Source organism: Hypanus sabinus, chromosome 3 (genome assembly GCF_030144855.1).
Source record: "Hypanus sabinus isolate sHypSab1 chromosome 3, sHypSab1.hap1, whole genome shotgun sequence".
In the NCBI taxonomy this organism is placed as follows: Eukaryota; Metazoa; Chordata; class Chondrichthyes; order Myliobatiformes; family Dasyatidae; genus Hypanus; species Hypanus sabinus.
Genome location: NC_082708.1, coordinates 9,036,086 through 9,063,619, shown reverse-complemented (window position 1 = coordinate 9,063,619; position 27,534 = coordinate 9,036,086). Strand labels below are relative to the sequence as shown.

The window sequence follows — 27,534 nt, the reverse complement described above, 5'->3', positions numbered from 1 at the left end:
CAGAAGGGAAAGGGAAGGAGGCAAAAGAGGTGGGGGCTTGGCACTGTTGATCAGAGATAGTGTTACAGCTGCAGAAAAGGTGGATGTCATGGACAGATTGTCTGTGGGTGGAGGTTAGGAACAGGAAGAGGTCAATAACATTACTGCGTGTTTTTTATAGGCTGCCCAATAGTAACAGGGATATCGAGGAGCAGATAGAGAAACAGATCTTGGAAAGGTGTAATAATAAGAGTTGTCGTGAAGGGAGATTTTAATTTCCCAAATATCGATTGGCATCTCCCTAGAGCAAGGGGTTTAGATGGGGTGGAATTTGTTAGGTATGTTCAGGAAGGCTTCTTGACACAAAATGTAGATAAGCCTACAATAGGAGAGACTGCACTTGATTTGGTATTGGGAAATGAACCTAGTCAGGTGTCAGATCTCTCAGTGGGAGAGTATTTTAGAGATAGCGATCATAATTCTATCTCCTTTAAAATAGCATTGGAGAGAGATAGGAACAGACAAGTTAGAAAAGCGTTTAACTGGAGTAAGGGGAATTATGAGGCTATCAGGCAGGAAAATGGAAACTTAAATTGAGAACAGATGCTCTCAGGAAAAGTACGGAAGAAATGTGGCAAATGTTCAGCGGATACTTGTGTGGATTTCTGCATAGGTATGTTCCAATGAGACAGGGAAGTTATGGTAAGGTACAGGAACCATGGTGTACAAAGGCTGTAATAAATCTAGTCAAGAAGAAAAGCTTACACAAGGTTCAGAGAGCTAGGTAATGTTAGAGATCTAGAAGATTATAAGGCTAACAAGAAGGAGATTAAGAAGGAAATTATGAGAGCCAGAAGGGGCCATGAGAGGGCCTTTGCGGGCATGTGAAGAGCAAAATGATAAGACGTGAAAGAATAGGACCTATCAAGTGTGACAGTGGGAAAGTGTGTATGGAACCAGAGGAAATAGCAGCAGTACTTAATGAATACTTTACTTCAGTATTCACTATGGAAAAGGATCTTGGTGATTGTAGTGATAACTTGCAACAAACTGAGTACATTAGATATTAAGAAAGAGGATGAGCTGGAGCTTTTGGAAAGCATCAAGTTGGATATGTTGCTGGGACCAGATGAGATATACCCCAGGCTACTGTGGGAGGTGAAGGAGGAGATTGCTGAGTCTCTGGCAATGATCTCTGAATCATCAATGGGGACAGGAGAGGTTCCGGAGGATTGAAGGGTTGTGGATGTTCTTCCTTTATTCAAGAAAGGGAGAAGAGATAGCCCAGGAAATTACAGACCAGTGAGTCTTACTTCAGTGGTTGGTAAGTTGATGGAGAAGATCCTGAGAGGCAGGATTTATGAATATCTGGAGAGGTGATTAGGAATAGTCAGCATGGCTTTGTCAAGGACAGGTCGTGCCTTATGAGCCTGATTGAATTTTTTGAGGATGTGACTAAACACGTTGATGAAGGAAGAGCAGTAGATATAGTGTATATGGATTTCAGCAAGGAATTTGATAAGGTACCCCATGCAAGGCTTATTGAGAAAGAAAGGAAACATGGGATCCAAGGGGACATTGCTTTATGGATCCAGAACTGGCTTGCCCACAGAAGGCCTTTACTTGTCTGGGTTGAACTCCATCTGCCACTTCTCAGCCCAGTTTTGCATCCTATCAATGTCCCGCTGTAACCTCTGACAGCCCTCCACGCTATCCACAACACCTCCAACCTTTGTGTCATCAGCAAACTTACTAACCCATCCCTCCACTTCCTCATCCTGGTCATTTATAAAAATCACGAAGGGTAAGGGTCCCAGAACAGATCCCTGAGGCACACCAATGGTCACCAAACTTCATGCAGAATATAACCTGTTTACGACCACTCTTTATAACCATAACAATTACAGCACGGAAACAGGCCATCTCGGCCCTTCTAGTCCGTGCCGAATGCCAACTCTCACCTAGTCCCACCTACCTGCACTCAATCCATAACCCTCCATTCCTTTCCTGTCCATATATCTATCCAATTTTTTTTAAAATGACAAAATCGAACCTGCCGCTACCACTTCTACTGGAAGCTCATTCCACACAGCTACCACTCTCTGATTAAAGAAATTCCCTCTCGTGTTAGCCCTAAACTTTTGCCCCTTAACTCTCAACTCATGTCTTCTTGTTTGAACCTCCCCTACTTTCAATGGAAAAAGCCTATCCACGTCAACTCTATCTAACCCCCTCATAATTTTAAATACCTCTATCAAGTCCCCCCTCAACCTTCTATGCTCCAAAGAATAAAGACCTAACTTGCTCAACCTTTCTCTGTAACTTAGGTGCTAAAACCCAGGTAACATTCTGGTAAATCTCCTCTGTACTCTCTCTAATTTGCTGACATCTTTCCCATAATTTGGTGACCAGAACTGTACACAATACTCCAAACTTGGCCTTACCAATGCCTTGTACAATTTTAACATTACATCCCAACTCCTACACTCAATGCTCTGATTTATAAAGGCCAGCATACCAAAAGCTTTCTTCACCACCCTATCCACATAAGATTCCACCTTCAGGGAACCATCACTCTGTTCTACTGCATTCCTCAATGCCCTACCATTTACCATGTGTGTCCTATTTTGATTAGTCCTACCAAAATGTAGCACCTCACACTTATCAGCATTAAACTCCATCTGCCATCTTTTAACCCACTCTTCTAACTGGCCTAAATCTAGGACCCGAGAGCACAGACTCAGAATAGAGGCACATCCATTTAGAACAGAGATGAGGAGGAATTCCTTTAGTCAGAGGGTAGTGAATCTGTTGAATTCATTGCTACAGACAGCTGTGGTTGCCAAGACATTGTATTTAAAGCAGAGGTTGATAGGTTCTTGATTAGTCAGGATGTCAAAGGTTATGGGGTGAGAAACACCCAGAAATATGCTGAATTAAATGAGGAAATTTAAAGACTATGGAATATGAACAGGGTATACATTGTCCCAATAGTAATATCTACAACCGGTATTATCCCAAAGTCCCTAGACAATAGTATGAAACAATTAGGCTACACAGCAATATTTATGTAAATCCTCAAAAAGCCACAATACTAGACACCACCAGAATAGTCTGAAAGGTCCTAGCAATTGAGAATGAGTGTGTTTGGCCATGGAATTCTAGCTGAGAACTCTAAATAAAAACAGAACTTAATTGTATATATAGAAATCAACTTGAGCTGAGAAAAAAATCAATAAATATCAAGAAAATGAGATGAAGAATCTTTGAGAGCAAATCCATAGGTTTTGGGAACATATGGTCAAAGGAAAATTAAATCCAGTTTCATAATGCTCTGCATTCAAAGAAAGGAAATTTAATGAAAGTTCCTTTCTGGAAAAACTATGATGTTACACTGGGCAAAAATAGAAAATTGGTTTTTTACAGGAAACTTTCTTTCCATATGCACCTCTGAGACATAAGGCTATGTGTTCAATTGCCAGTCTGACTGAAGCGTTGAGGGCTGCGTGGTAAGTAGCTCCAGTTCTTGTTGAGTTATAAAATCGAGGGCCCGCTTTTTACGCTCTGAAGTGAACACATTGACCAAAGAACACATCTGCTAATCAGGAATAGACCTGTTCCTCTAGTCACGTAAACAAATCTTATCTGGACATTATTTTATTTTCATTTAGAGATACAGAGCAGAAAAGGCCCTTCCAAGCCAATGAGGTTAAATATAGTACTATGCAATAGTCTTAGGCACATACATCCAGCTTCGTGCCTAAGACTTTTACATAGTACTGTATATTATGTCTTTCCAATTACCAAATAACACTTAATACCACTGAGTTAATACAAAGCAAAGTCCTCTTATTTCTTTCTCCTATCCCCTTATCCTGCCCATTACCTCTCTCTGGTGCTCCTCCTGCTTCCCTTTCTTCCATGATCTTCTACACTCTCCTATTAGATTACCTTTCCTCCAGCCCTTTCACCAATCAACTTCCCTGCTCTTTATTTCAGGCCCTCCCTACCTCCCGGTTTCACCTATCACCAACCACCTTGTGGTTCACCCCTCCACCGACCTTCTTGCTTTGACTTCTCATTTTTTTTTTCCCCAATGATGGGCCTTGGCCTGAAACGTCGACTGTTTATTCCTTTCCATAGATGCTGCCTGACCTGCTGAGTTCCTCCAGCATTTTTTGTGTGTTGCCTTGGATTTTCTCATGTTTGTGGTACTCTTATTTCTGTTTCTCAATCACCTTCCTGTTTTAACCAAGATAGAGTACTGTGCAAAAGTCTTAAGACACCCTAGCTATACATGTGCCCAAGACTTTTGCACTGTGCTATATTTAACCCGAGCCTAGTCACAGAAGAACATACAATGAATAATTAACCTAGGAACAAATATCCCTTTGGACTGTGGGAGGAAACTGGAGCACCCAGAGGAAACGTACAGATGCCATGCAGAAGATGCCGGGATTGAACTCTGAACACCGAGCTATGCAGCCTTGATGAACTTGGAGGCTTGATTTGCACAAATTTCTGCAACATTGCGCACATTACTACAGTAATGTTAATTCTAAAGGTCCTTTAGTACAAAGGTACTATCTACTTTTACAATTAAATTATCAAAATATGTACGCTCAGTGACTATTTTATTAAGCACATCTACTCTTTAATGCAAATATCTAATCGGCTGATCATGTGATAGCAACTCAATGCATAAAAGCATGCAGACATAGTCAAGAGGTTCAGTCGTCGCTCAGACCAAACATCAGAATGCGGAAGATATGTGATCTAAGTGACTTTGACTGTGGGATAATTGCTGGTGTCAGACAGGGTGGTTTGAGTATCTCAGATACTGCTGACCTCTTGCAATTTTCATACAAACAAAAATAGCTAGTGAGCAGCCGTTCTGTGGGCGAAAATGCCTTGTTAATGAGAGAGCACAGAGGAGAAGGGCAAACTGGTTCAAGCCGACAGAAAGGTGACAGTAACCCAGATATCCACGCGTTACAACAGTGGTGTGCAGACAAGCATCTCTAAACACAGGGCACGTTGAATCTTGAAGTGGATGGGCTTGAGCAGCTGGAGACGATAAATGTACACTCAGTGGCCACTTTATTAGGTACAGGAGGTACCTAATAACGTGACCACTGAGTATATACGTCACCATATACTACCTTGAGATGCATTTTCTTAGAGACATTTACAGGAAAATATAGACCAATAGAATTCATGAAAAAACTACATAAACAAACTGACAACCAATGGCAAAAGAGACCAACTTTGTACATTCTTTGAAAGTGAGTCTGTGGTTTGTGTAATCAGTTCAGAGCTCAGGTAAGGAAAGGCCTTCAAGATATAGCCCAATCAATCACAGGAAAAGCCTCCGTACCATTGAGTGCTGCCACAAAAAAAGCGGCATCCATTATCAGACCCTCACCATTCAGGCTAAGTACTCCTCTCACTGCTGTCATTGGATATGAAATACAGAAGCCTTGGGTCCCACACCACCAGCTTCAGAAACAGTTAATTCCCTTCAACTACAAGGTTCCTGAATTGGAGTGGATAACTTCACTCACTTCAACTCTGAACTGATTCCACAACCTATGGACTCACTTTCAAGGACTCCAGAACTCATGTTCTCAGTATTATTTACCTACATAGTTAATAATTTTATTGTATTTGCATAATTTGTTCTAATTTGCACATTGGTTATCAGTATTGATTTACAGGACTGTGCAAAAGTCTCAGGCACATATATATAGTTAGTATGCGTAAGACATTTACAGAGTACTGTATTTGTCAACGTGGAACGGAGAGCGAGTTTGTAAATCTGGCTGGTGCAAAGGATGCTGGGAATGGCAAGGGTGGTGCGCTGCGGGAGAGGTGTGGGACAGGTGGCAGAGAAAGCGTGCAAGGGGCGGGGGTTGGCAAGGGTGCAGACACACCAAGCCCTGAGACACCAGGCTAGGTTACCTGAGTCTAAACAATGGGTTTATTGATCATCACAGAATGTGTGTGTAAGACTTTTGCACAATACTGAAGAATATAGTTTTTCATAAATTCAATTGTATTTCTTTATATTCTGGAAATGCCTGCAAGAAACTGAATCTCAAGAGTTGTATACGATGAAAATATGTATGCTGATAATAGGTTTACCTAGAACTTTGAGAGAAATTCTAAGCAAATAGAAGTGAGTAGAGCGCCACAATAGCGTAGTGGTTAGCACAACGCTATTACTGCTTGGGGCATCAGAGCTCAATTCCGGCAGTATGAATTCAATCATATTATGATGACTGCTTCCTAATGGTTCTTTTATGTTAAGCACCTTAATAAAATCTGGATTACTACACAACACCCAATCTAAGATGGCCTTCCCCTGAGTAGGCTTTAGCACAAGCAGTTCTAAAAAGCAATCTCACAGGCATTCATCAAATTCCCTCTCTTGCAATTCGATACCAACCTGAATTTCCCAATCCCCTTGCTTATTGAAGTCCCCCATTACAAATGTGTCATTACCCTTATTTCATTCTATTAATCCAGTTCAGGTATGGGGGAGACAGTCAGAGCAGTGGTGTGCTCCGTATGCAGTATGTGGGAAGTCAGGGTCAACACAGTTGTCCCTGATGACCACACCTGCAAGAGGTGCGTCCAGCTGCAGCTCCTATCAGCCCGAGTTAGGGAGTTGGAGCAGGAGCTGGATGAACTACGGATCATTCGGGAGGCAGAGGCAGAGATAGATAGGAGTTATCAGGAGGTAGTCACACCAAAAATCCAAGAAGTAGGCAGATGGGTGACGGTCCAGAGAGGCAGGGGGAGCAGGCAGAGAGAGCAGAGCACCCCTGCGGCCATTCCCATTAACAATAAGTATACCGTACTGGATACTGTTGATGGGGATGACCTACCAGGAATGAGTTGTAGTGGTCCTGCCTCTGGCACAGAGGTTGAACCCTCAACTAGAAAGGGGAGGAGGGAAGAGAAGAGAGCAATAGTTTCAGGGGATTCTATAGTTAGGGGGGCAGATAGGAGATTTTGTGGGGCAGATCGGGAGACTCGGATGGTATGTTGCCTCCCTGGTGCCAGGGTCCGGGACATCTCAGATCGGGTGCAGGCTATTCTTGAGAACGAGGGCATGAACCCAGATGTAGTGGTCCATGTAGGGACCAACGATGTAGGTAAGGTGAGTGAGGGGGTCCTGCTTAGAGAGTTCAGGGAGTTAGGAGTGAAGCTGAAAGGCAGGACCTCCAGGGTGACAATCTCGGGATTGCTACCTGTGCCATGTGCGAGTGAGGCAAAGAATAGAATGATTATGCACATTAATACGAGGCTGAGAGCATGGTGCAGGAAGGAAGGGTTCAGGTTTTTGGATAATTGGTCTTTGTTCCAGGGACATTGGGATCTGTTTCGAAGGGATGGTCTACATCTGAACCGGAGGGGTACTAACATTCTTGCAGTATTTGCCAGTGCTGCTCGGGGGAGGGGGGGGTTTAAACTAGATGTGCAGGGGTCAGGGATCCAGATCCAGAGGGTTGGTCAGAAGGAGCATGGGGTTAAATGTGTACAAGGTTTGGGTGATCTTGAGAAGGTCATCAAAATTCAGGGTGCAATTTGCCCGATGGAAGTTCAAGGAGCTGGGTTAGGTACAGTAGACAATATTTTAAGCAAAGAGAGGAGGAATGGGCTAAGAATTCTATACTTGAATGCGCGTAGTGTCAGAAATAAGACAGATGAGCTTGAAGCTCAGATGAAAATGGGGAACTACGATATTGTTGGGATAACGGAGACATGGCTGCAAGGGGATCAGGCCTGGGAATTGAGTGTACCAGGGTATACGTGCTATCGTAGAGACAGAAATATGGGAAGAGGGGGTGGGGTGGCCCTGTTGGTGAGGAATGAGATTCAGTCCTTAGCAAGAGGTGACTTGGGAACAGGGAAAGTAGAGTCTGTGTGGATTGAACTGAGGAACAGTAAGGGTAAAAAGACCCTAATGGGTGTTGTGTACAGGCCCCCAAACAGTAGCGTGGATATTGGGTGCAAGTTGATTAGGGAGTTAACATTGGCATGTGCAAAAGGTAATGCAGTCGTTATGGGAGATTTCAACATGCAGGTGGACTGGGAGAATCAGGTAGGTGCTGGACCCCAGGATAGGGAGTTTGTGGAGTGTCTAAGGGATGTATTTTTGGAACAGCTTGTGCTTGAGCCAACCAGGAACGAGGCTATTTTGGACTTGGTGATGTGTAATGAACAGGAATTGATAAGTGATCTTGAAGTAAAGGAGCCATTAGGAAGTAGTGATCATAACATGATAAGTTTTTATCTACAATTTGAGAGGGATAAGGGCAGATCAGAGGTGTCAGTGTTGCAATTAAATAAAGGAGACTACGGAGCCATGAGGGAAGAGCTGGCCAAAGTTAAATGGGCGGATGCCCTGGCAGGAAAGACAGTGGATCAGCAGTGGCAGATATTCTTGGGCATAATACAAAAGATGCAAATGCAGTTCATTCTAATGAGAAGGAAGGATTCAAAGAGGGGGAAGGGGCCACAGTGGTTGACAAAGGAAGTCAGAGATTGTATAGCATTAAAGAAAAAGAAGTATGACAGGGCTAAGATGAGTGGGAATACAGATAATTGGGAAAGTTTTAAGGAACAGCAGATCTTAACTAAAAAAGCAATACGGAGAGAAAAAATCAGGTATGAGCTCAGTCTAGCCAGGAATATAAAAGGGGATAGCAAAAGCTTTTTTAGCTATGTGAAGAGAAAGAAGATAGTTAAGAACAATGTTGGCCCCTTGAAGAATGAATTGGGAGAAATTGTCATGGGAAACAGGGAAATGGCAACAGAATTTAATGCATACTTTCGATCTGTCTTCACCAGGGAGGACACAAGCAATCTCCCAGATGTATGGATGGGCCAGGGTCATAAGATATCAGAGGAATTGAGACAGATTGACATTAGGAAAGAAACTGTGATGAGTAGACTGGTAGGACTGAAGGCTAATAAATCCCCGGGTCCAGATGTTCTGCATCCGAGGGTTCTAAAAGAGGTGGCTCAGGAAATTGCGGATGCATTGGTAATCATTTTCCAATGTTCCTTAGATTCAGGATCAGTTCCTGAAGATTGGAGAGTGGCTAATGTTGTCCCACTTTTCAAGAAGGGAGGGAAGGAGAAAACGGAGAACTATCGCCCTGTTAGCCTAACGTCAGTCGTGGGGAAGATGCTTGAGTCCATTATTAAGGACGAAATAGTGGCACATCTAGATGGCAGAAATAGGATTAGGCCGAGCCAGCATGGATTTACCAAGGGCAAATCATGCTTGACTAATCTGTTGGAGTTTTTTGAGGGTGTAACAAGGATGTTAGACGAGGGTAAGCTAGTAGATGTTGTGTACCTAGATTTTCAGAAGGCATTCGATAAGGTGCCACATAGGAGATTGGTGAGTAAAATCAGAGCTCATGGCATTGGGGGCAGGGTTTCAACATGGATAGAAAACTGGTTGGCAGATAGAAAGCAAAGGGTAGCAGTGAATGGGTGTTTCTCGGACTGGCTGGAGGTGACTAGTGGGGTACCACAGGGCTCTGTATTGGGACCACAGCTCTTTACGATTTATGTCAACGATTTAGATGAGGGCATTGAAAACTATATCAGCAAGTTTGCTGACGATACTAAACTGGGTGGCAGTGTGACATGCGAAGAGGACGTTAGGAGAATACAGGGAGACTTGGATAGGCTGGGTGAGTGGGCAGATACTTGGCAGATGTCATTCAATGTGAATAAATGTGAAGTTATCCACTTTGGAAGCTGGAACAAGAGGGCAGAGTATTGTCTGAACGGTGTCGAGTTAGGTAAGGGAGAAATGCAAAGAGACCTAGGAGTCCTAGTTCACCAGTCAATGAAGGTGAATGAGCAAGTGCAACAGGCAGTGAAGAGGGCAAATGGAATGTTGGCCTTTGTTACAAGGGGAATTGAATACAAGAGCAAGGATGTTCTTTTGCATTTGTACAGGGCCCTGGTGAGACCACACCTGGAATATTGTGTACAGTTTTGGTCTCCAGGTTTAAGGAAGGACATTCTGGCAATTGAGGAAGTGCAGCGTAGATTCACTAGGTTGATTCCTGGGATGGCAGGGCTGTCTTACGCAGAGGGATTGGAGAGATTGGGCTTGTACACGCTGGAATTGAGGAGATTGAGAGGGGATCTGATTGAAACGTTTAAGATAATTAAAGAATTTGATAGGATTGAGGCAGGAAATATGTTCCAGATGTTGGGAGAGTCCAGTACCAGAGGGCATGGATTGAGAATAAGAGGTCAGTTGTTTAAAACAGAGTTGAGGAAGAGCTTCTTCTCCCAGAGAGTTGTGGAGGTGTGGAATGCACTGCCTCGGAAGACGGTGGAGGCCAATTCTCTGGATGCTTTCAAGAAGGAGCTGGATAGATATCTGATGGATAGGGGAATCAAGGGATATGGGGACAAGGCAGGGACTGGGTATTGATAGTGAATGATCAGCCATGATCTCAGAATGGCGGTGCAGACTCGAGGGGCCGAATGGTCTACTTCTGCACCTATTGTCTATTGTCTATTGTCATGCTTTTTCCAGCTCCCTTTGCAATCACAACCCCACATCTTGGCTACTAGTTAGAGGCCTATATATAATTCCCATAATGCACTTTTTCACTCTTGCAGTTTCTTAACTTCACCCACAAAGATTCGACATTCTCTGACCCAACGTCACCTCTTTCTAAAGATGAAACTCCATCGATTACCAACAGAACCCTTCTTTCAGCCACGACTCAGTGATGTCTACAACGTCATATCAACCAATTTCTAATTGCGCCATGAATTTGTAGATCTTATTCTGAATACTACGTGCATTTAAATACAGTACCCTCACTCTTGCATTCTTTGCCCTTTTGAGTTTTGCCTCTGTGGTACAATTTACCTCTTTGTTCTGTCTGTATTTGTACCCGGTCATTGCTTGTCCTTCTTTAAGCTCATGTCATAATAACATGGTTGTTATGATTGTGTCATAATAACATGGTTGTGTATTTTCCCCAATATTGATTGGCATCTCCCTGCAGCAAAGGGTTTAGATGGAGTGGAAGGCTTCCTGACACAATATGTAGATAAGCCTACAAGAGGAGAGGCTGTACTTGATCTGGTATTGGGAAATGAACCTGGTTAGGTGTCAGGTCTCTCAGTGGGAGAGCATTTTGGAGACAGTGGTCATAATTCTATCTCCTTTACCATAGCATTGGAGAGGGATAGGAGCAGACAAATTAGGAAAACGTTTAATTGGAGTAAGGTGAAATATGAAGCTAAAAGGTAGGAACTTGAAAGCATAAATTGGCAGCAGATGTTCTCGGGGAAATGTACAGCAGAAATGTAGCAAATGTTCAGGGAATATTTTCATGGTGTCCTGCATAGGTACATTCCAATGAGACAGGGAAAGGATGGTAAGATACAGGAATTGTCGTGTACAAAGGCTGTTGAAAATCTAGTCAAGATGAAAAGCTTATGACAGGTTCAAAAAACTAGGTAATGATAAAGATCTAGAAAATTATAAGGCTAGCCGGAAGGAGCTTAAGAATGAAACTATGAGAGCCAGGAGGAGCCATGAGAAGGCCTTGGCGAGCAGGATTAAGGAAAACCCCAAGGCACTCTACAAATATGTGAAGAGCAAGAGGATAAGACGTGAGAGAATAGACCCAATCAAGTGTGACAGTGGAAAAGTGTGTATGGAACTGGAGGAGATAGCGGAGGTACTTACTTTGCTTCAGTATTCACTACAGAAAAGAACCTTGGCGATTATAGGGATGACTTATGGCGGACTGAAAAGCTTGTGCATATAGACATTAAGAAAGGGGATGTGCTGGAGCCTTTGGAAAGCATCAAGTTAGATAAGTCACAGGGACCACAGTCTGGTTGAATTTTTTGAGGTGGGACTAAACACATTGATGAAGTTAGAGAAGTAGATGCAGTGGATATGGATTTCAGCAAGGCATCTGATAAGGTATCCCATGCAAGGCTTATTGAGAATGTAAGGAGGCATGAGATCCAAGGGGACATTGCTTGGTTTGCCCACAGAAGGCAAGGAGTGGCTGTAGACGGGTCATATTCTGCATGGAGGTCAGTGACCAGTGGTGTGCCTCAGGGATCTGTCCTGGGACCCTTACTCTTCATGATATTTGTAAATGACCTGGATGAGGAAGTGGAGGGATGGATTAGTAAGTTTGCTGATAACACAAAGATTGGAGGTGTCGTAGATAGCGTGGAGGGCTGTCAGAGGTTACAACAGGACATAGATAGGATACAAAACTGGGCTGAGAAGTGGCAGATGGAATTCAACCCAGATAAATGTGAAGTGGTTCATTTTGATATGTCAAATATGATGGCAGAATATAGTATTAATGGTAAGACTCTTGGCAGTTTGGAGGATCAGAGGGATCTTGGGGTCCGACTCCATAGGACACTCAAAGCTGTTGCGCAGGTTAACTCTGTGGTTAAGAAAGCATACAGTGAACTGGCCTCCATCAACCATGGGATTGAGTTTAAGAGCCGAGAGGTAATGTTAAAACTGTATAGGACCCTGGTCAGATCCCACTTGGAGTACTGCGCTCAGTTCTGGTCACCTCACTACAGAAAGGATGTGGAAACTATACAAAAAATGCAGAGATTTACAGGGATGTTGCCTGGATTGGGCAGCATGCCTTATGAGAATAGGTTGAGTAAACTCGGCCTTTTCTCCTTGGTGCGGCGGAGGATAAGAGATGACCTGATAGAGGTGTATAAAATAATGAGAGGCATTGATCGTGTGGATAGTGAGAGGCTTTTCCCCAGGGCTGAAATGGCTAACACGGGAGGGCACAGTTTTAAGGTGCTTGGAAGTAGGTACAGAGGAGATGTCTGGGGTAAGGTTTTTACACAGAGAGTGGTGAGTGCGTGGAATGGGCTGCTGGTGGTGGAAGCGGATACGATAGGGTCTTCTAAAAGACTCCTGGATAAGTACATGAAGCTTAGAAAAATAGAGGGCTATGGCTAACCCTAGGTAATTTCTAAAGTAAATACATGTTCGGCACAACATTGTGGGCTGAAGGGCCTGTATTGCGCTATAGGTTTTCTATGTCTCTATGTTTCTATATTACACTCATCATCTACTTGTAAACCTGCTGGCTCAACCTCAGCTCTATCACTACTCCCTGCCATATTAGTTAAACCACTCCCAACAGCTCTAGTAACCCCATCCGCAAGAATTGGTCCACCTCGGACTCAAGTGCAACCTGTCCCTCTTGTACAGGTCACACCTGCCCCAGAAGAGGTCCACAATCCCTGTCTCCTGCACCAATTCTTCAGCCACACATTTATCTGCCACCTAATTCTACTCTTATCCTCACTGTCACGTGGCAAAGGCAGTAATCCCAAGATTACTACCCTTGAGACCCTGCTTTTTAGTTTCCTTCCTAACTCCCTGTATTCTGTTTTCAGGACCTTCTCCCTTTTTCTACCTATGTCGTTGGTTCCAATATGTACCATGACTTCTGGCTGCTCATCCTCCCCTTGTAGGGTAGGCTTTGTGCTGAGGTTATGAAAGGCATCACAGGCACAGTCTGGCTTGTCTGACTGAGCAGGAAGCTGTTTCTCCATCTGTGCACAATGAAGTCTGATTACATGCACCAAGTGGCCAATGAATGTGTCTGCAGAACAGTCTAAGAACTTCACATAGTCACACAAAGCATGCAAGCATTTTGTGATATTTGAGAGATGTGATAAAATGCCATGTCACTGCAAGGATTTTTGACAAGGAGTCATATTTTTTCAAAAATGAATTTGGCTTCACTCTTACCTACTTAACTGCTGACAGAAATGGCTGACTCCGTTGGGGAATCATTATAATAATGATCTATTGAGTATAAAATAATGTGCTCTACAATAAAGCACACTTGGTAATCATTTGCATTTTATGAATAAAAGATTAACACATAGAACATTACAGCACAGTACAGGTCTTTTGACCCACCATGTTGTGCCAACCTTTCAACTACTCAAGATGAATCTAATCCTTCCCTCCCTCATAGCCCTCCATTTTTCTATCACCCATGTGCCTATCTTAAATCTCCCTAATTTATCTGCCTCTACCACCACCCATGGCAGCATGTTCCACGCATCCTCCACTTTGTGTGTAAAACATTTACCTATGTCATTCCCCTTATACTGTCCTCCAATCACCTTAAAATTATGCCCCCTCTTATTAGCCATTTCTGCCCTTGAAAAAAGTCTCTGGCTAACCTTTGAACTATGCCTCTTATCATCTTGTACACCTCTATTAAGTCACCTCTCATTCCCTTTTGGCCCAAAGGAAAAAGCCCTAGTGCAGAAGGATGAGAGGCGACTTGATAGAGGTGTACAAAATGATATGAGGCATAGACAGAGTAGCCAACCAGAGACTTTATCCCAGGGTAGAAATAGGTAAAATATAAGGACATAATTTTAAGATGATTGGAGGAAATTATGTTGGGATTGTTTTACATAGAGAATAGTGATTATGTGGAATGTGTTGCCTTGGGCAGAGGTCGAAGTAGATATATTAGGAGGATTTAAGAGACTCTTAGGCACATGGATGAAAGGAAAATGAAGGGCTATGTGGGAGGGAAGTGATAAATTGACCTTGGAGTAGGTTAATAGGTTGGCACAACATCGTAGGCCAAAAAGCCCATGCTGTACTGTGATGTTCTACACTCAGTAGTCACTTTATTAAGAACACCTGTACATTTGCTCATTAACACAAATATCTAAGCAACCAATCACGTGACAGCAACTCAAAGCATAAAAGCATGCAGACATGATCAAAAGGTTCTGCTGTTGTTCACACTAAACATCAGAATTGGGAAGAAATATGATCAAGGAGTCTTTGACCATGGAATGACTATTAATGCAGTCGGGGTGGTTTGAGTATCTTAGGAACTGATGATCTCCTGGGATTTTCACACACATCAATCTCTTGAGTTTGCAGAAAATGGTGAGAAAAACAAAACAAAAAAAAATCCAGTGAGTGGCAGTTCTATGGACGAATATACTTTGTTAATGAGAGAGGCCAGAGGAGAATGGCCAGATTGGTTGAAGCTGACAGGAAGGCGACAGTAACTTAAATAACCGCGTGTAACAACAGTGGTGTGCAGAAGGGTGTCTCCGAGTGCACAACATATCTAACCTTTAAGTGGAAGGTTACAGCAGCAAAAGACCATGAACATATATTCAGTGGCAACTTTATTAGGTACCACTTGCACCTAATAAAGATGCCACTGAGTATATGTTGTATGTTCACACACACAGTGAGATCTGAAATTTAAGTTGTAGTGTCTAACTAAGTATGTGAAAGGAAAAAATTTGGCAGAGATTGTGAGTTTGGAACTAGACAAGACGTCCCTGGAACAGGTCTGGAGTCAACAGGCTGAATGGCCTCATTCTGTGATGCTGGTGATTCTTGGAAAGTGATGTTACAATAGATAGGTAAAGATATACAAAACACATGAGATTCTGCAGATACTGGAAATCCACAGCCAGTCTCTTTCGGAGGATCAGAGGTGGAAAGGATTAGCAACTTTAAATTCCTTGGTATGATCATTTCTGAGGCCCAGCACTTAAGTGTAATTACGAATAAAGCACAGCAGCACCTCTTAAGAGTTTGTGAAGATTTGGCATGACATCTAAAACTATGACAAACTTCTATAGATGTGTGGTGGAGAGTATACTGACTGGCTGTATCAGGGCCTGTTATGGAGACACCAATGCCCTTGAATGGAAAATCCTGCAAAATGTAGTGGATACAATCCGTTATGGGTAAGACTCTCCCCACCACTGAGCAAATCTACACTGAGTGTTGCTGCAGGAAAGCAGCATCCATCATCAGGAACTCCCACCACCCAGGTCATGCTCTCAGCTCATTGCTGCCATCATGAAAAAGGTACAGGGGCCTCAGGACCCAGACCACCAGGTTCAGGAACAGTTATTACCCCTCAATCATCAGGCTCTTGAATCAAAGGGGTAACTTAACCCATCACTGAACTGTTCCCACAAACTATTGACTCAATTTCAAGGACTCTTCATCTCATGTTCTTGATATTTATTGTTTATTTATTTATTATTATTCCTTTCTTTTTGTTTCTGCACAGTTTGTTATCTTTTGCACACTGGTTGAACACCCAGTTGGTGCAGTCTTTCATTGATTCTATTATTATTATTCTAGTATGGATTTATTGAGTATGCCTGCAAGAAAGTGAATCTCAGGTTTGTATTTGGTAACATATATGTACTTTGATAATAAATTTACTTTTAACTTTGAGTGTAACACACAGAAAATGCTATAGGAACTCAGCAGGCAGTATCTATGGAGAGGAATAAACAGTCACTGTTTCAAACAACACTCTTCATTAGGGCTCACCAACATTTTAACCTACTCCAGGATCAATCTAACCTTTCTCTGCTATATAGCCCTCTATTTTTCTACCCTGATGAAGGGCTTTGGCCCAACTATCAAGATTATGAAGGAAAACTGACAAAAGGCGTTGCAGGAAACTGCTCTTAATGGTAATGAGTTCAAGATAGAAGGAAGACATGTTAACTGTACATCTTCGCACCAAGAACTTAACTCAGTTTAATATGTCATCAGCCACTGAAAGAAGTTTATTTAAAAGGCAATTATTTTCATTTTGGAGAGAGAAGGAATTGAGGGAAAGAGGGGGAGCTTGTTAAGGTACAAGGATGCTGGCATTTTGACTGATTTTACAATTTTTTTTGTTCTTTTCCCCATGCCATTTTAAAATAATGCTAAACTGATTCAGAATCTGAATCAAATTAAAGATCAGTGGCATATGTGTTGAAATTTATTGATTCCAATTATGTCCATAAGTCATAGGAGCAGAATTAGGCCATTTGGACCATTGAGTTTGCTCCATCAGGGCTGATTCTATCTATTTATTTATTGAAATAGTGTGAAATAGGCTCTTCCAACACAATGAGCTGTGCTGCCCAACAATCCCCTGATTCAGCACAGGCCTCATCACAGGACAACTTACAATGACCAAATAATCTACCAACCAGTATGTCTGGCCTGTGGGTGGAAACCAGAACACTTCCTCAGGAGCCTGCACAGGTTCCGCATGTTATCAAAAATCTTGGCAAGCTTCCATAGATGTGTGGTGGAAAGTGTGCTGACTGGCTGCATTAGAGACTGGTATGGAGACACCTATGCCTTTGAGTGGAAAATCCTACAAAAGATTGTGGATTCAGCCCAGTACATCATGGGTAAAACCCTCCCAACCATTGAGCACATCTACATGAAACACTGCCATAGAAAAGCAACATCCTTCATCAAAGATCTTCACCACCCGGGCCATGCTCTTTTCTTGCTGCTGCATTAGGCAGAAGCTAAAGGAGCCTCAGGACTCATCACCAAGTTCATGAACAGTTACCACCCCTCAACTATCAGGCTCTTGATCAAAAGGGGATAGCTACACTCACTTAAGGACTCTGTTATATTGTTATTTTATGCTTGTTATTTATTACTATTTACTTATATCTGCATTTGCACAGCTTGTTGTCCATTGATCTTGCTTACAGTTACTGTTCTATAGATTTGATAAGTATGTCTGCAGAAAAAGAATCTCAGGGTTGTATGCAGTGACAATGTGTGGACTCTGATAATAAATTTTACTTTGAACTTTATACCCAGAGGAAACGCACAGTTATGGGGAGAAAGTATAAACTCCTTACAGACGGTATCCCTCTCCACCCTATTCACCTGCATTCTGCCCCGTAAATTATGATGCATTTACTAATCAAGATCCTATCAAACTCTGATTTAAATATACCTAATCATAAACAAGAAAAAATCTGCAGATGCTGGAAATCCAAGCAACACATACAAAATGCTGGAGGAACTTAGCAGGCCAGGCAGCATCAATGGAAAAGGGTACAGTCAATGTTTTGGGTCGAGACCCTTCAGCAGGACTGAACCTGCCCCTATACCTCCACCTTCCCTACCATTCAGGGGTCCAAACAGTCCTTCCAGGTGAGGCGACACTTCACCTGTGAGTCTGTTGGAGTCATCTGTTGTATCTGGTGCTCCTGGTGTGGCCTCATGTATATTGGTAAGACCCGACATAGATCGGGGACCGCTTCACCCAACACCTATGCTTTGTCCGCCAGAAAAAGCGGATCTCCCAGTGGCCACCCATTTTAATTCCACTTCCCATTCCCTTTCCGACATGTCTATCCATGGCCTTCTGTACTGTTGCACTGAGGCCGCACTCAGGCTTGAGGAACAACACCTTACATTCCATCTGGGCAGCCTCCAACCTGATGGCATGAACATCAATTTCTCGAATTCCTGGTAATGCGAGCCCCCCTTCTCCTTCGCCATTTCTTGTCCCCCTTTCCCTCTCTCATCTCATCTCCATACCTGCCCATTGCATGCTTCCGGTGCTCCTCCTCCTTTTTCTTTCTTCCATGGTCTTCCATCCTCTCCTATTAGATTCCCCCTTCTCCAGCCCTGTATCTCTTTCACCAATCAACTTCCCAGCTCTTTACTTCACGCCTCCCGGATTCACCTATCACCTTGTGTTTCTTCTTCCCCTCCCCCACCTTCTAACTGACTCCTCATCTTTTTTTTCTCTAGTCCTGATGAAGGGTCTTGACCCGAAACATCGACTGTGCTCTTTTCCACAGATGCTGTCTGGCCTGCTGATTTCCTCCAGCATTTTGTGTGTGTTGTTTAAATATACCCATTGACTTGGCCTCCACAGGCATCTGTTGTGTTAAGAGTTCATCCATTTTTGACAAGTCATAATGCAGGGATTAGATACGTACCATCGCACCATTAGCCCTTGTTCCATGAAGCTTTTCAGGTTAGGCAGTGTCTGTCGGAGATCTGGTGTGGACATGCCATGCTGGTATCTTAGCTGTAAATACAAAATAAGTTTATTGTCTACTGACAGCTATAGTTTTCAAACACTGCACATATTAGCATCCTGATATTAGCGTCCTTTGTATAGTTTTTTAAAATAAACTCTATTGTATTTTTTATTTCCATAAATGCCTGCAAGAAAACGAATCGCAAGGTAGTATATGGTAACTTACCTACTTTGATACTAAACTTACCAAGCTACTTTGAGGATCCTTGTGGCTTTTACAGGATCTATACAGTATTGCTGCCACAAAAAAACCATAGTTCATGTGCATGATACTAAATCTGATTCCGATATGGGTCTCTTTTGTGGACTGAAAGTAGGAAGGGGGCAGGGAAAGGTGAATCATGGATGAGAAAAAGGGAATGGAGATGGGAGTAAGCGGGAAGCACCAGAGAGACATTCTGTAATGATCAATAAACCAATTGTTTGGAATCAAATGACCTTGCCCGGCGGCTGAGGGCTGGGTGTATCTGTACCCATGCCACCCGCGCACCTGGTACTTCTCTGCCCTCCTGTGGCATTACACCCTCACCATTCCCCACATCCTTTGCTCCCACTGGATTTACACACTTGCTCCCTGATCCACATTGACAAATACAGTACTGTATGTTAGAGATATTACACCTGAAATCTCAAACTTTTCTGTGGAACATTCTGACATGTCAGTCCGTTGCCAACCACAGATGGTGAGCCCCATCAGCCCAAAGTGACTGGTTTTAAGGTGCTAGTAAGATGCCATTGTCCCTTCTCCTGTCAGTAGAAATGGTTCTGCTGGGCTTAGTAGCTTAGCTACATGTGAATGCCAGGAGCTGGACTTGGTTGCCAGAGGCTATTAAATGGGAGCATTTAATAGGTAGTGGGAGCTTATCCCTACTACCTCCCCTGGCTACAGCAACCTGATACTTTAACCGTAACCTTATACTCTGCCGAATAAAAACCAGCTACTGTATTTATCTATAAGCTGATCAATCACATTGTAAAGTCATTCACTGGATGTTGAGATAAACTTGTCTGAACAGTTTTAAAGATGGAGATTAAAAACTTGTTGATTCACTTACAATGGTTCTTAGACTGATCATAGAGTTGTAGAGACTTGCAGCCATAAAAGGCCCTTCACTTCATCTAGTTCAAGCTGAAATATAATTATGTCAAGTCATATCTGCCTGTAGCTGGGCAATACTACTCCTGTCCATGTACTTATCCAAACCTCTCTTAAATGTTGTAATCAAATCTGCTTCCACCACTTCTGCTGGCAGCTCGTTTCACACACACATCAACCACGGACTGAAGAAGTTCCTCTTAAATTATTTCACCTTTCACCTTTAATATATGACATCTGGTTCTAGCCCCACCCAGCCTCAGTAGAAAAAGCCTGCTTACATCTACCCTATCTATACCTCTCCTTGAAATCTCCCCTCCATGAAATCTCCCCTCAGTCTCCCACGCTCCACTCTACACCGGTATTCCACTTTCTTCTCACCTTCCATTAAAGGCATATCTTAATTGGTAATTAAAAAGGCCAGAATTATAACTTTGATCCCATCTTTCCAGACCGAAGAGATTGCCTCCATCTTGGAGACCAAGTCATTGGGTATATTTAAAGCAGGGGTTGATAGATTCTTGATTAGTCAGGGCCTTAAAGCTCACACGGAGAAAGCAGGTGAATGGGGTTGAGAGGGATAATAAATCAGCCATGATGGAATGGCAGAGCAGACTCGATAGGTTGAATGACCTAATTCTGCTCCAATATCACATGATCTTAGTTTTCCACATTCACCACTGGCGTGGAACCAAGTTGCAGGTGCTCCCAGTACAGTGCTTTGCATATGCCGACCTTTCACTATTATAGTTCTTAATGTACTAATGCATAGTTTATAACTTCCCAAACTACTCCAACAAGAAAAATTGCCTCTTCTAATAACTTCTCTCTCCTTGTAATGTGGTTTAGTTATGACTCCCAGAGGCAATATTATTGAGCAGCTATTGTATTGGAGTTATCTTCAACTAGAATAACTCCACTTTTTGGCAAGAAAGTAAAGGGGATGCTTTCAGAACGAGGTCTTCAAGATATCCGTTAAGTAATAAAAAATCAAACATGTGTTACACTGTTCCCTAAATTTCAGAGCCTGGTTGGTTAGAACAGCCAAACATCTGCAGCTAGGCTACATAATTATAAACATAAGCTGCAGCGACGTTAGAAAATCCATCTCAGTAGGGTGGTTTTAGATTGGATTCAATGTTAGAGCAGACAGAATTGGTACCAAGCTTGGAGGGAGCAGGTAGGGTAATAATGAAGTCTGGTTTTGAACAGGGTTTCAATTGCTCAATTCACTCGCATCGATGTTCAAGCAATGATGGTACAAGGCTCCAAACCAGGATACAGTTAAAAGCTGTATAGATATACCAGTGGGAGTAAGTTTAAGGTGACTGGAGAAAAGTATGGGGCTTGGGGGGAGATGTATAGCTTTCTCTTGCCTCTTGTATGTGTCATGAAATTTGTTGCGTTGTGGCAACAGTATGGTGTAAGACAAAAAAATACTATAAGTTACAAGAAATACAGACTACAAAGGATGAATAATCCACTGACCATTCAGAAATCTACCAAGCTAGTCCCAATTTCTTGCATTTGACCCAATTCCCTCGAAAAACTCCTTTTGCATATTCATGGTAGTGTAGTGGTTAGTACAATGCTTTACAGTACAGGTGACCTGGGTTCAATTCCCACTGCTGCTTGTAAGGAGTTTTTACATTCTCCCAGTGACCACATGGGTTTCCTCTGGATGCTCTGATTTCCTCCCACAGTTCAAAGACGTACTGGTTTGTAGGCTAATTGGTCATTGTAAATTATCCTGTGATTAGGCTAGCATTAAACTGGAGGATTGCTGAGCAGCTTGGCTCGAAGGTCCGGAAAGGCCTACACTGCGCTGTATCTCAATAAATAAGCAAAAAAAAAGTTCTAGTATATAATCAATGAAAACTACCATAATTTCCTAAACAAGTGAAAAAATCAGCAATTAACAAGAAAAATGTACAGAAATCTAATGCAAGAGGGCAAAATTTTATAGCGTTTGGAGAAAAGTATGGAAAAGTTTGGAAGTCAGCAGTAAGTTTTTTTTTACACATAGAGTGAGTGGTGGGTCCATGAAATGCTTTGCCAAGGGTGATGGTAGAGACAGATACATCAGGGCATTTAAGGGACTCTTAAATAGGCACATGGATGAAAGAAAAGTGATGGGCTAAATAGGAAGGAAGAGTTAGGTTGACGTTAAGAGTAGGTTAAAAGGTCAGCACAACATCATGGGTCAAAGGACCGGTACTGTGCAGTACTATTCTATGTTTTACCCTCCACGAATCAAACAATTACTTCTTAGTCAGAAGTCACAAATCCTGCCCCTGGTGCCCAAAATGGTATTCATTGTACCAGTTACAAACATGACCTCTTGTCCCTTTGAGTCATGGAGATATACAGCATAGAAATAGGCCATTTAGCCCAACTCATCCATGCCAACCAAGATGCCCATCTAAGCTTGTCCCATTTGTCTCTGCTTGGCCAACCTTCCTTCAAGTTAGAGTCTAAACCTTTCCAATCCGTCTATTTCAGCAACATTGTAATTTTATTGTACCTGCGTTAACCTCTTCCTATAGCAGCTCATTCTGTATATGCATTACTCTCTGTGTGAAGTTGAACCTTGCTGCTCTTTCCCCACTCACCTTATGGTTAAGAAGGCATATGACGTGTTGACCATCATTACTTGGGGTACTGAGTTCAAGTCGTAAGGTAACGTTGCAGCCCTATAAAACCCTGGTTAGACCACACTTGCATTGTGTTCAGTTCTACTTGCTTTATTATGGGAAGGATGTGGAAGCTTTAATGAGGGTGCAGAGGAGATTTACCAGGATGCTGCCTGGATTAGAGAGCATGCCTTATGACAATAGATTGAGCAAGGTCAGACATTTCTCTCTAGAGCGAAGGAGGATGAGAAGTGAGTGACTGACAAAGGTGTACAAGATGATGAGGCGTAGATTAAAAATTAAAAATAAAATTAGTCAGCTCTAGCATGGGTATGAGTCTCTGTAGTGTCCCAAGACATCTTCAAGGAGTGGTACTCTAGGAAGGCACTGTTCATCTTTAAGGAGCCCCATCACCCAGGACATCCCCTCTTTTCTTTGTTACTATCAGGAATGAGGCACACACTCAGCGATCATGAACAGCTTCTTCCCCTCTGCCATCCGATTTCTAAATGGACATTGAACTTATGAAAACTATCTCACAACTTTTTTTGTACTTCTGACCACAGATTTTTTTTGCACTACTTATTTTAACTTAACTATTTAACTCTGTGTGTGTGTGTGTGTGTGTGTGTGTGTCTATATTTGTTTAACTTTCAGTTTTTTTCTCCATATTTACTGATCATGTATATCATTGTACTGCTGCCATAAAGTTAAACTACTTCATGACTTATGCCAGTGATATTACACCTGACTCTGATTGTGATAGAGTGGTTAGCCAGTACCTTTTTCCTTGGATGGAAATGGATAATACGGAAGGGTATAGCTTTAAGGTGACTGGAGGAAAGTATAGGCTGGACGTCAGAGGTAGGTTGTTTTTTACACAGAGACTGGCGGGTGTGTGGAATGCTTTGCTAGGGTGGTAGAGGCAGATATATTACGGACATTTAAGAAACTTTTAGATAGGCATACAACAATGGAGAGCTTTGTAGGAGGGAAAGTTGGATTGAGCTTAGAGAAGGTTAAAGGGTCAGCACAACATCGTGGGCCTATTGTGTGATGTAATGTTCTATGTTCTATGCTTTTGCACCTATACCCTTTTCACGACATGGCCAAGGCAAGATAATTATCTGGTATAACACTCTTCTGCATATTTTACCCAATAAAATTCTGTCAATTTCTGGACAAATCTATGGAACATCCCAAAGCATTTCATAAGTAATGGATTGCTAGTTGCTGAACACAATTCACTTCCAGCAAGGTTTCCTGTGAGTAATAACCAGACAATTTGCTCTTCAGCTGTTGTGGTGAAGAACATGTTTGGGCAAGATTCTGAAAACTGCTTGCTTCCCTTCAAATTGTGCTGCACTAACGTAAGCACCCCAAAGAAGGCAGATTTATCTCCATACAGGATCAGAAAAAGCCACAGAGGGTTGTAAACTCAGCCAGCTCCATCATGGGCACTAACCTCTCTAGCATCGAGGACATCTTCAAAAGGTGGCATTAAGGACCCTTAACATCCAGGACATGCTCTCTACTTATTACTACCATGAGGAAGGTGGTACAGGAGCTTGAAGACCCACACTTAAAGTTTTAGGAATAGCTTCTTCCCCTCTGACATCAAATTTCTGAACATATATTGAAGCCATGCAAATTACCTCACTATTTTTGCTTTTTTTTTCACTACTTAATTTAATTTTTTAAATATTTTCATTGTAATCTATAGTTCTTTTAATATATTGCACCATGCTGATGTCACAAAACAAATTTCAAGACATATGTCAGTGATACTAAACCCAATTCTGATACTAATACATATCTTCAGAATTGGAGGCAAGAAATTTTGGAAGGTGGAATCGTCCGAAGGGAGCTAAGTATCAAAGACCAACCAAGTGATGTGTTACATGTAGTTCTGGTGGTCACACTACAGGGAGGATATGGAAGCCTTGGAGAGGGTACAGAAGAGGTCAACAAGATGTTGCTTGGATTGATGAGTATTGGCTGTCAGGAGAGGGTGGACCAGTTTGAATTGTTTTTTCTGTAGCACTGGAGGCTGAGGAGCAACCTAGCTGAAGTATGGTCTGCAAGCAAAGATGGTCTGCTTTCCAAAGATGGAAATGGCAATTAGGACCATAAGACATTGTAACAGAAAAGCCCACAGAGTCTGCTCTTCTATTCCATCATAGCTGATTTATTTTCCTTCTTGACTCATTCTGCTGCTTTCTCCTCGTAACCTTTGACACAATTACTAATCAAGAACTGATAAACCTCCACCAAGGATTTAGCTCCAGAGCTGTCTGTTGCAATGAATTCCAGATATTCACCACCTTTTCACTAAAGAAATTCTTCCTCATCACTGTTCTAAAGGGACGTCATTCTATTCTGAGACTGTGTCCTCCAGTCTTAGGCTCTCCCACTAATGGAAACAACCTCCCTACGGCATATGATCTTGGCCTTTTGAAATTCAACAGGTGTCAATAAGATCCGTCATCATTCTTCTAAACCATAGTGAGGTACAGGCTCTGAGCCATCAAACGGCCCTCATACACTTTCATTGCCAAGACCATTTTCATAACTCTTGTTTGGACCCATCTCCAATGCCAGCACATCTGACCAATGCCTTACAAAGCAACTGGATTACATCCTTGCATTCATATTAGTCTTCTCAAAACGTTAGAGGGCAAAGCTTTTAAGGTGAGAGAGGGAAGCTTAAAGGCAATTTGAAAGGCAAGCTTTTATTGAAAACAGAGTGGTAGGTACCTGGAACACACTCCCACAGGAGCAGATGCGAATGCAGTGTTTAAGAAACCTTCAGGCAAGACACATAAACAGGCATGGAACAGAGGATTATGGACCATATGCCAGGAAATGGATTAGTTAAAGTAATAGAATCAGAGCACAGAAAGGTACCCTTTCAGCCTATCTAGTCCATGCCAAGCTATTGATCTACCAAGTCTCGTCAACCTGCAACTGGACTGTGGCTCTTCATATCCCCCCACCCCCATCCATGTTCCTATCCAAATTTATCTTAAATGTTGAATTCAAAATGACATCCACCACTTGTGCTGGCAGCTCGTTCTGCACTCTCACCACCCTGAGTAAAGATGTTCCCCTTAAACATTTCACCCTTCACTCATGATCTCCAGTTCCAGTCTCATCCAAATTCAATGGAAAAAGTCTGCTTGCAAAAAAAACCCTATCTATACCTCTCATAAATTTGTACACTTCTACAAAATCTCCTCTCATTCCCCTACGCTCCAGGAAATAATGTCCTAACCTATTGAAACTTTTTCTAGAACTCAGGTCTTCACGTCCCAGAACTCATAGCACCTCTCTGTGTTAACCTCCAGTCCATTTCCCTTCCCATTGGGGTGTTGCTAATACAAGATTCAAGATAGGTTAATGTCATTTCCAGTACACAAGTGTAAAAGAGAACAAAATAACTGTTACTCTGGATCTGACGGATGGGTGGAATTAGTGGGTGGAGGTGTTAATCAGCCTGATTGGGGAAAGCAACTGCTTATGAGTCTGGTGGTCCTGGTATGGATGCCATGTAGCCTCCTCCCTGATGGGAGTGGGACAAACAGTTCATGAGCAGGGTGGGTAGGACCCTTCATGATGTTACTGGCTCTTTACTGGCACCTTTCTGTATATATGTCTTTTGATTGCAGGTAGGCTAGTTCCGGCAGTTTTGGCTACCCATTTTATAGAGCCTTCCTGTCTGCCGCAGTGCAGTTTACATACCATGCAGTGACGCAGCTTTTAGAATGCACTTTACTGTGCATCTGTAGAAGGACACGAGTATAGATGTGCAAAGTCCAGTTCTCTTCAACCTGTGTAGAATGTGTTCTGAGACCACGAAAGGTTGTGTAAGGTGTGTACTCTCAGAAGTTTGACACTGCTCGGAATTTCCACTGCTGTGCTGTGTAAAAGGGGGTGCGAGTTCTCCTGAAGTCAATAACCTTTGTCTTCAATAGTTTTCTCCAGTAATATACTCAAAGATAATTGCTCTGCTCCACCAGTCAAAATCCTGGAGTCCCCCACTTCATGTTGGGAATACTATCAGTAGAATGCAGCAACTCAGCACACAGCAGACAGAATAGGCAATAAATATACCCATGCTCAGCAAGCTCCATGATAAATCACCTCTCAGGCTATTGCAAACTACTTGAGCACAGTGTCTACTTAATCTACAACTTATTTTTGGCAGAGCTCCTGAATTTAGTTACAGGGTCAGTTAAGAACTGGCAGGGTTGCTCACAAAGGAATGATTTGTTGCATCTAATGTTCTGAATAGATTTTACACCAGAATCTGCGAGGGATTCACTCCACATTAGGATTGAGATGCACTGTTAGCAGTCTCTCACCACCAATGAACACATTTACAAGGAGCACTGCCATAAGAAAGCAGCATCCATCACCAAGGACCCCAACCATCCAGGCCATCTCTTCTTGCTACTACCATCAGGAAGGAGGTGCAGAAGCCTTAGGTCCTACAGCACCAGGTTCTGGAACAGTTCGCACCCTGCAACCATCAGGCTCCAGAATCAGTGTGGATAACTTCTCTCACCTCTACTATGAACTGATTCCTCAACCTGCAGACTACCTTTGAAGGATTCAACAGTTAAGGTCTCAGTATTATTTACTTTTTATTTGCACAATTTGTCTTCTTTTTCACATTAGTTGTTTGTTATTCTTTACTTATGTACAGTTTTTCAGAAGTTCCATTTATTTCTTTATTTCCTGTAAATGCCTGCAAAAATGAATCTCAAGGCAGCATATGATTACATATACACAGAACAAAAGAGCACAGTATGGGCCCTTCAGTCCACGATGTTGTGCAAACTGTTTAACCTACTCCAAGATCAATCTAAACCTTCCC

General features: G+C 42.5%; 1 protein-coding gene across 4 annotated transcripts in view; it reads right to left on the bottom strand.

Moving 5' to 3' along the window:
- The window catches only part of uvrag (UV radiation resistance associated gene), a 444,495-nt gene that overhangs the window by 26,234 nt on the left and 390,727 nt on the right, over positions 1–27,534 (bottom strand). For all 4 annotated transcript variants that reach the window (XM_059963685.1, XM_059963683.1, XM_059963687.1 and 1 more), the window contains one exon: positions 18,823–18,914. In XM_059963685.1, the coding sequence (XP_059819668.1) occupies positions 18,823–18,914 (92 nt within the window). The remainder of the gene's footprint in view (positions 1–18,822; positions 18,915–27,534) is intronic.